The sequence below is a fragment of the Pygoscelis adeliae genome, unplaced genomic scaffold (assembly GCF_000699105.1).
Source record: "Pygoscelis adeliae isolate BGI_AS28 unplaced genomic scaffold, ASM69910v1 Scaffold103, whole genome shotgun sequence".
NCBI classification, from domain to species: domain Eukaryota; kingdom Metazoa; phylum Chordata; class Aves; order Sphenisciformes; family Spheniscidae; genus Pygoscelis; species Pygoscelis adeliae.
In genome coordinates, this window is record NW_008824723.1 from 2,452,195 (window position 1) to 2,462,207 (window position 10,013).

Below are 10,013 nucleotides of genomic sequence, written 5' to 3' on the forward strand. Positions count from 1 at the left end.
CCCACCACAGGGAGGATGCAGCTGCAGGGAGCTCCTGGGGCTTCTTGCTGGGGCTGGTGAATATAGGCTCCTTGTCTGCAGGTGTGTGCTGGAAAAGGATCCGTGTCACCAAGTAAAGGAGCTGCAGCAGGAGGTCAGCGGACTGTGTAGCATCAGAGATGATGAAAAGGAGGGTGACTGGATCCTCTCTGAGACCTGGATACAAAAGGAGCCTGAACCCCCAGCTGTACTGAAGGAGGGACAGGCAGAGTCTGTGCTTATTGGATTGGAAAATAGAGACTCCAATGACGGTAAAGGCTGGAAACTTGTCACTTTTGGAAATGGGAGAAAGACTCCTGCTTTTCCCGAAGACTTGCAACTACAGAATAGGTTTAGTGCCCTGGTGGCAGATGAGTGGCTGGGAGCTCTGTACAATGAAGCACCTGAGCTAGGTAAGCCTGAGCCATGTGGCAGCACCTGGAGGGAGCAGTGAGTGACTCAGGGGGTGACTCCCTGCTGTTGAGGACGCAGGATCACATCTGCCAACCTGACCTACTGTCTGGGGAGGTTTGCTGCTTGCTAGGGGCTCAGATCTGGGATGTAGAGAAGCTATTGAGGCTTGTCCATCCCTCAGACTATTACCCCCTGCTGCTTTTCAACATGGGCACCAATGACACGGTTGGGGAGATCTGGAGCATATCACAAATGACTACATGACTCTGGTGGCCAAGAGCATGGGGACCCAGGCGGTTTTCTCCTTGAACCTGCTGGTGAGCGGAAAGGGCTTGAGATGGACTGGACAGATCCTGCTGGTCAATGACTGGTTGTGCAGCTGGTGTTGGCAAAAGGGATATTTGGCTTCTATGACTGTGGGACCTTTGAGGTTCAAGGACTGCTGAAGAGATAGGATCCACCTGACCAAGTGGGGAAAAACATCATCGCCAACAGGTGGTCAGCTTGGTGAGGAGAGCTTTAACATGGGAATGATGAGGGAGGGAGCTCAAGACCCGCAATGAAGTGAGAACTGGCAAACGGGGTGGTCAAGCAAAGTGTGCAGATTGATGTGGACAAGAGAGAAGCCTTGAAAACAGCAGAATTGGACTGAAGGGGGCTCACCCAAAGTGCATGCACAGAAATAAGGCAGTGTCGATAGGACAGCTCTGTAGGGCAAGCTCTCTGGGAAATAAGCACGCTGGGGGCCTCTCTGCAGTGCCTCAACATTAATGCACGCAGCATGGAGATTACAGGAATTTGCATGCAGTTGCAGGGTTATGATGTCGCTGAGATCACAGAGATGTAGAGGGATCACTCACACAACTGAAGGCTGCAATGGATGGATACAGGCTCTGTAGGAAGGACAGACCAGGATGGTGAGGAAGTGAACTTTTCGTTTACGTGAAAGCAGCAGGCATACGTTAGGGATGGGTAATAAGCCTGCTGAGAGCTTATGGGTCGGGGTTAGAGGGCAGACCAATGTGGGCAACGTTGTAGTGGGTGGCTGCCACATACTGTCTGACTGGAAAGAAGTAGAAGAGGCCTTCTTCAGTGGATGAATAGAAGAAGCCTCATGATTGGAGGCCCTGCTCCTCGTGGGGGACCTGAACACCCCAGTATCTGCTGGAAGGGCAACACAGCAGGGCACAAGCAGTCCAGGAGATTGATGGAGTATATTGACGACAACTTCCTGACACAGGATCAAGGAGCCAATGAGGGGAGATGCTCTCTGGAGCACGCTTACAAGGAAGAACTGTTAGGGGATGGGAAGGTCCAGGGCAGCCATGGCTGCAGTTACCACAAGATAGCGTGGTTCACGATTTTCAGAGGCAGGAACAAAGCAAATAGCAGGATCACAACCTGGACTTCAGGAGAGCAGACTTTGGCCTGCTCAGGGACCTGCTTTGAAGAATCCCATGGACACAGTCCTGTAGAGGAAGTCCGTAACACCTGGTTGATTTTCATCAATCACCTCCTCCAAGCTCCAGAATGGTCCATCGCTATGTGCAAGAAGTCAAGCAAAGGAGCCATGAATGATCAAGGAGTTCTTGACAAAACTCAAACATTAAAAAAAAAAAAAAAAATCATATAAGAGGTGGATGGTTGCTTGGAGAGGTCATCCGTCTCCATCATTGGAGTTATTAAAAATCTGACTGAATGCAGCCCTGAGCAACCTGCTCTAGTTGCCCATGCTTTAAGCAAGGGGGTAGATTAGATGATCTCCAAAGGTCCCTTCCAGCCTTAAGGATTTTCTGCGATTCTGCAAGTCTGCTGTTCAACCCCCCCCACCCCACGCTTGGACACCTTATTCTTGGCTAACAGGAACTGCCTTCTGCCGCAGTGCAGAGCTCCTCGGAAGAAAGTACATGGCAACCACTCTTGCAAATTAAAACTTAGGCTGCCTTCCTTTATAAAGACAAAGGAGGTGTTAGTGGTGGGCAGCCTTCCTTTATACAGTATCCTAGAGATCTGAGCATAGTTTCAGGATGGAGGAAGACTGAAAATTGATTTCCTCTTCTGCCTTGGGATGATGGGGATTCAACCTTCCTATCACTTCCAGATTTGGAAACGCTACGATAAATAAATAAATAAAGCTTCAGAGTTTAGTGGCCTCCAGTGCTAGGTGGCAGCTGAGCAGGGATTTTCAGGTACCGATTCAGTCACCCAACTCACATTTTTGGTTCTTCGTGTTCTTTTTCAGATCTAATACCAGACACCTGAAAATTCAGGCACTCTTGCAGTCACATAGAGCACAGCTGGGTACCTCATACATTTTGTTCAAAGTCGCCTAAGTCCATACCAGAGCTAGAAATTAAATGTTCTGGTGGAATCCCACCTACAGCCCTGAGCCTTAAAAGATGCTGTCTCTGTTGTAAGTATTTGTCTCACTGTCACACCCGTGAGAAGGCTGTCAAAGACAGCTGCAACCCACAGAAGAGCTAAGATATCCACTAGTACTTTCAGCAGAAGTCTCGTCTTGTTACAGCTAAATTTTCTCAGGATGGTTTCACTCAAAGTATTCCTGCTTGAGCTGACTCAGTGCTTTTGTGTGAGATTCAAATAGCTCTATCTGGTCAGGATCTCAGAGAGAAGCACAGTCTGTTTGTTGTATCACTGTTTTTGTCATTGTGGATGCGTACACAGTGGAACGCTTTGACGAATTAAGAACCATTACCCTATACATATAATGTCTTACTACAATGAGTGACCCTCATCACATTCAGTAAGAAACATCCCTGCGCCTGGTGCGGGTAAAACATAGATCCCACTCCATCCCTGGAGCTTCCATGAGACAAAACATCACACAAACTGAACAGTTGTACAGATTTTCCAAAAACTCCTTGTGAGTTCTGATGTTCTCTCGTTTCTCCCCCTCGCAGACACTACATCTGTTCCTTTAGCAGTTGCTGGCAGACAAGACAAGCCCGGGTGCCAACTAATACTATATGATCTTCTGCTGAATTCATTTTCCACTTTGAAAATTAAATTATGGGCCAGATCCTCATTGGATTTAATACAGCTATTGCCTATTAAGTGCTTGATGGTCTGGCCTTGTACAGAGATTATTCGTCCTCTCTCTGGAGCAAGAACACAACCGAAGAGTTAGATTTTGATCTGACATGTGAAGTCAGTGAAAACATTGATTGTTTTGCGTCTGATGCATCCGTCATGAGGAATCATTAGTTTTCCAAAAAGCTGGGGTAAAAACTATGCCATTCAAAAAACAAACAAAAGAAAGAAAGGTTGTAAAAGATACTATAAATCTTTTATTTCTTTTGAGATACTATGCAATGCCCTTCATTTTGAAGGAAATGGTACAATCAATGATCTGTACTTCTTTCTCAGGAAAAGAAGATATTTGCACTAACAATTCAACATTTACTGACAGCTTACAGAAAACGCTCATGGTGGAAAAAAATCATATTTTGTGATTACACTTGTTATTGTGGATGATTCCATGAAGTGTTACGATGTCAGGAATTTCAAGTGTGCATTTAAAGAAAGCTTCTAATTCAATATTAATGCAAAAGAGCCATCTAAACCACCGGTGTTTGAAGTCACCCTGATTTCTTCCTATCCACAGTTAAAAAAAAAATCTAATCTGAAAGTCTAAGCCCACTATACAATACACCTGGCCTTATCACTGCACATTGATTTATAAGAGTAGTCAACACATACTCAATTAACAGTAGATTTCTTACAAATAGAAACTGCTGTGGGAAACAACGTATTTCCTACCTCTACTTAGTGACTAGTCTCTGATCTGTTATATAAAATCAAAATTTCGCTTTCAGAAAAAATATTTGTTCCTACATGGCTGTTAGAATTATGGTTGGTGCTGTTAATTGTCAGAAAAGCACAGGTGGGAAACCACTCGACAACACACTTCACACACCCAAGGACAGACCTTTAGTAAAACTTAACCAAAGGAGAAGAGAAAAAGAAAACCACCATTACATTCAAAATCTGAAATATATTCATCGCATAATATTACCTGCTTTAGTACTGAGAGTGGAATATTGACTTTAAATGAACAAAACTTAAGGAGTTTGCCTAGGGTTTCATTTATACAAAAGAATTGAAAGTTTAGTTCCATAGTCTAGGGTCCTTCAGTCTGAAGAATATATTTTTCCAAGTAAGAAAATATAGTTTTTGAATTAGCTTCTGGGTATTTTCTCTGCCTACCCTGCAACTGCCTACTGTGTTGGCCAGGTGAGCTCTAGAGAGTTGCTGCAATCAATACTTTGCATTCACATAGAATCAGGGATAACTTGAAATAATCTTCAGTTTATGTCCTTGTTCACATTCACATGGAAGGTGAACGTCTAAATTGTGTTTTTAAAGTTACTCAATCAAGGGATAATTGTAGGTTTTACTATAAAGCCTTTTCCAGGACATTATTTGCATCAAACACACCAATACTCGGGGGAAATAAGACTGCTTATCTACATTTCCTAGCTGAAGCTACATTTACACATCTGGGGCTCGGTCTTGCCAGCCTTAACATATGCATAATGATATTCACAGCAGTCATCCTATCAGCAGCGGTAGGTATGCCCAAATGAGTAAGTTCATATAGATGATTAAGTGTTTACACAATCAAAGGGCTTTTAAGACAAATGATATTAACTTTAAATATTAAAAACGCAAGGGAAAGTTCAAGCATGACAAGACAGACAAAGATACCAGAGAACAGTCTGCAGCACGATCATCAGCTTAGTTTACAACTGCTGTGTAATACACCTCTCTCACCAAATCAGTGCAGCTCCGGGATTTCCAAGGGGAAACTGAGGCCAAAGTTTGGGCTGGATTCTACGAGCCTTGTTTGGACAAGAAGCCCCCCGAGAAACAGCTTTCACAGCACTACTTGTTCTCCTCCAGTGATTATGCAACCTCAGATCCTCCACGCTTCCACCAGAGACCTCAGATTGAAATTCCAGGCCCTTATTCACAAAGAAATGCAAATATACACTTAACTTCAAGCACATGTATAGTCTTACCAATTTTTCAAGTGGCTCAAGGTAGGGTCTACTCACAACTTCAAACTTCAGTATAGGCTTAGGACCTTTGCTGAACCAGAAGTCCTGCAGAAGGATCACAGCTGAATTTCTATACGTTAAAGAAGAAGCTGCAGAGAAGAGCGCTTTTACTTATTCTTTTCCCCCCTCTCTTTTGTGATCTACACAAAAGTCTTGAAGTCGTCACATACACAAAAGTCTGTTTTCCTGGGAGATCTTTTTCTTTAAAAATCAAGCTGTAGAAATCCCAGCCTAATTTGCAGACAATAACTGAGTAAAGTACAGCAAAGACAAGAACCTACGCAGTTGTGATGTGCTTCTACAGCAATCCCTGTTCTCACATCCAGCTCATTGCAGGTCCGTGGCTTTAAAACCAGACTGCTTAGAAGTGTTTGCAGTGGTGTTTAGTAGCACCTATTAAATAACACTGCCCAAGCAACAGGTAGGGAAAAAGGACCCGCCTGTTAAAAGATTCAACAGTTGCATCTTTATCTGCTGGAATAAGAAATTCCTGTATGGAAGCAGCCTTCTCCCAGACTAAATAAAAAAATTCCAGGCTCCCCTCCCCTTCTACACATAATGGAATGCCAGGAGACAGAATAAATCCCCAAACACAGCTTGCAGAGAAATTTAAAGATTCCAAATACCTATGTTTCAAATACTGAACACCCGTATCCCAGGTGTCAGAGGATCATATAGGTTTTCTAACACAGCAGAATGCATGCCAGACTCTGCTTTACTGTGAGGCAAGCTCCTTCCTTCACTCTCTGTCCTAGCAAGGCAGTGCAAGCTCTGGGATTCTTTGCTAAGGCCCTATGCCTGTGTGGGAATTTATCCCAAAAGGCATGACCGGTACAGAGAAGCACCAAGATCAGCACAAGACACGATTTCAGTTGGTGAAAGAAGCTTTGCTCTCCGTTCCCAAGCAGATTTGGTCCTTTTTTTAATCAAACAAAAAGTGAAAAAAAGAACAGAAAACAAAGCCAGACTATGCAGGGTATCTCAGAAGGAGAGAAATGGCTAAGTGTCATAGTTCTGATGTTTCAGATAAGGGAAAAATATTTTCACAACTAGTTTACTGTTTAGTACCCTGTAGATACATAATATTGACATTTATGGCTGTTTCTATACTTTATGACCTAGAATATACTTTAGATCACTAATGAAAAATAAACCCATTCAGAGGGCTGGAAAATAATGTGCCTAACGACTTACTTTCAAATGCAAGGTTATGAAGGGATTTTTTTTTTTTTAGCTTTCAAAAATATCTGTAAGAAAATACAATTTTACATACCTATATTACACAGTGAAATAAACTTTGTTATGTACAAGGTTTCAGTATGAAAGAAACCGCAGCCAGACATTTACTCATGGTCTAGATAATCTCAGTTGTCTCCTATCAGTCAGTACAAGAGAGACTATCCTTCACTCCTTTTTGGACTCTTTCAGTGATTATTTCAGCTTTTAGGAGTTACTAGTAGTTGTATAAAACCTGTGTGCAGACATCCACATACTAACCCTATTACCATTAGATATGGGTAGTTATTACGCTCTCAAAGCAAGGTTGCACATCTGCTTGACAATCACAGTAACTTGAGTATAACTCAATTGCATATTGGAGAAAAAAACCAAACACTTAGTGCAGACACCTGAGCTATAGCATTCTAAGGGAGCTTGGTGTTAAACTCTCCTTTGGATTTGGGTATTTCACAGCCCAAAATGAGAGCATGGGAGTCATTAAGGAAACAGTATACAGTGTATTTGCATAACCCTAAAAATGATTTTCCCTTCTGAAGTGAGGATGAAGTAGTCTTTCACAGCTTTTTCCTAGCTTGTGTATTTTAGACAAAAAAAAACACACCACCATAATCTATTTGGATCACATTGGCAAAGTTGCTTCATATAGTCTTAACTAATCAAAAGCTGGTATCTACCTATACTTGAACGAAAAACTTTGCTCCCGTCTCAGGGGTGGAAAGGACGTGGAGTACTTTGCTATTTGTGGTATAACTGTAAACAACTGTGGGAAAGACTATATTAACTATGCTTCAAGTTTACACCACACTGTTAGTTTCCATTATTTAAACTAACTCAACCTTATCTTCAAGTTCACCTCATCACTATTGTGCTTTAAGGGGAAGGAATTTTGCATTAGAAACTGTCTCCAAGCCGGCGTTTGCTCACACATTTCAGATCCCAGGACAAAGATCTGACAGTGCTGCCTGTGTGGGAGACCAGTTCAAGAGTTGCAAACAAGTACGGGAATATTTGAGGCAGGCAGCACCGCACTCCCCCTCCCCTCCTGTTTAATAAGGGACTTGCACAACAACTTGAGGCATGTCCTCTCCTTTTCTCTAATGCTATAGCTCAGCTGCATACCATAGAAATTAGCAAAAAAGGAAACATGAAATTCCTAATGAAGAGGAAATTGGTTTGCAGTAAGGAAGGAGAAACTCCCTGCCTGCAATGCCTTCCAGCCTGTGCTCCCTCGCATCGCTTCCCATCACAGATGTGTTTACTGTGGTGCAGAACCTGTGACATGCTCTATGGCCAGGAGCACCCAGCCGAGAGGCCACCCTCTCAAGGGGCAGCTTACTCAAGACATACTCTTGCACATGAGCAACCTGCTTCTACTGCCTCGATGTGTACCACAGACGTAATTGGGAGCCCTGCCATTTGCTTTAGGGGAAGCCAGGCAGCCTATAACAAGCACTGGCATAGCTCGGTATCTGCCTGTAAGAGTCCCAGCACCAGTGCACAGACTCCTTAATCAGGGCTACAAACTTCCTCCTTCCCTGGGACCAGTCAGCAATAAGTACATCTGTCCTCAAAGCCACACACCGATAGCAAAGGAGGAACTCCCCCAGCCCATCTGCAAGTTCCTATCAATTAAGGCAGCACCAGGCACATCAAACCCATTTCATTAAAAGTAGTGGAGATTCCTCCCTTACACCTACCAGGGGGCTGGCTACCAATCCATGAAGCCTTGCACCAGGCAAGCAAGCAGCTTGTTGCAATACCAACAGGAGCCACAACTGAAGAGAAATAGGGGCAGAGAAGGAAAAACAATATCCTCATGCTTCTCAGCTACCAACTAATCACACACTCGGAGCTATGTGGTCATGTCCCGAAAGTTGTTGGCTCCTTCTTAATAGTATTACATACTCTTAACTTCTGCTGATAAGTAGATGTCAAAGGCATTTAGCATCTTGTAGGGTCAGGCCTACTGGCAGATGGTTGAGGGAACGGCTATGCACAAAGAGGGCAGAGAGGAAGGGAAGGAAGTGGGAGTGGAGAGGGGTAGAATTGCCCTGAGTTTGATCTTCTACAAGTAAGTCAGTGGTTTTACCATCAAGCACTGAAGGAGTTAAGCACTAAAGCACAGACACTTAATCAGCTTTCCCCCTTCCTTTCACATGTGATTGGAATGAAGCTGCACCTAAGCGGCCCAAAGGGCTTATAACAGCTCAATTTCGCAGCCTTCAGTTTTAATCCCCATCACCCAGGCTAAGCAGCATGGTGATGCTGGGGCTGCTACTCGACAGCAGTCCGAGCACCTGGATGATGATGGTCATCTTCCTCCTCCTCCTCTTCTTCCTCCTCCTCTGCAGCCTGCAGGTGACTGGAGAGCTCCTGGATCACAGCAGCCCTACCAATCTGGTCATTTCTCCTCTTCTCCATAATCAGATCCTCCAGGCTCTGGAACTCCAGCGTGTGGCTGCGCTTGTCACCCAGCCGGATCTGCAATCGGTAGGGCTGCTTGCCTATGCGCAGTTCCCCACCGATTTTAAACTCCCGCTTGCCATACCGGCACCAGGCAGCAAAACACTCAGAGTTTCTCCAGCTCAAGTCCCGGTCCTTGCAACCCACCTGCTCCAGGGCATTGCGCACCACCACAGCCGGGCTGAGGGGTTTGTAGCGGTACAGCTGGTTGGCAATGCGGCCCCGTCTGCCCTGACTGGCGTCGGTTAGGAAGCTGTTCACCACCTCCAGCCTATGCAGGTGCACAACTTGAAAATCCCCAACATAGACCACCCAGTGCGGATACTGGGCCTGGCACACAAACTCCACTAGGTCACCTGGTTTGCACCTATTCAACAGGTTCTCCGGGGTGTAGGTGCTCAGATGCCCCCCACTTCCTTCATCACCCTCCTCTGGCATCGTGTCCTCCTCAGAAAAGCTCTTCTGGTAAATACACTCGTCCCGATAATAGACCGAGCACTCCACCTCATGCAGCTGGGGATCGTAGGGCTGCAGGGCAGGGTGCTCACCCCCCAGGTCATGCACCGAATCCTGCTGCTGCTCCAGCTCATCATCGTCATTTGAAAAGATGTAGGAGACCCCGATCCTGGGCCCTTCATCTCTGTCCACACCTGTCGGGTCTGCCGTGGGAACTTCCTTGTAGTTCAGATGGGTCAGCTTCTCCACCTGGTTCCCCATGCCCGCTGCAACGACAGACATACACCGGGGCCATGAAGGCTGGCAGGGGGTGAGCGGCTTCCAGAGAAACAGCGGGCTGGC

The 10,013-nt window shown here is 45.0% G+C and overlaps 1 protein-coding gene across 1 annotated transcript; it reads right to left on the bottom strand.

Moving 5' to 3' along the window:
- Positions 1–9,026: 9,026 nt before the first annotated feature.
- FAM84B (family with sequence similarity 84, member B) lies at positions 9,027–9,932 on the bottom strand. The gene has a single exon (XM_009323353.1). It carries the CDS (start codon positions 9,930–9,932, stop codon positions 9,027–9,029), a length of 906 nt encoding a protein of 301 aa, XP_009321628.1.
- Between the last annotated feature and the right edge of the window lie 81 nt (positions 9,933–10,013).

What these genes read in the sequence shown, in the direction of transcription:
- FAM84B (XM_009323353.1), bottom strand. Translation starts at nt 9,932, where the DNA reads ATGGGGAACCAGGTGGAGAAGCTGACCCATCTGAACTACAAGGAAGTT.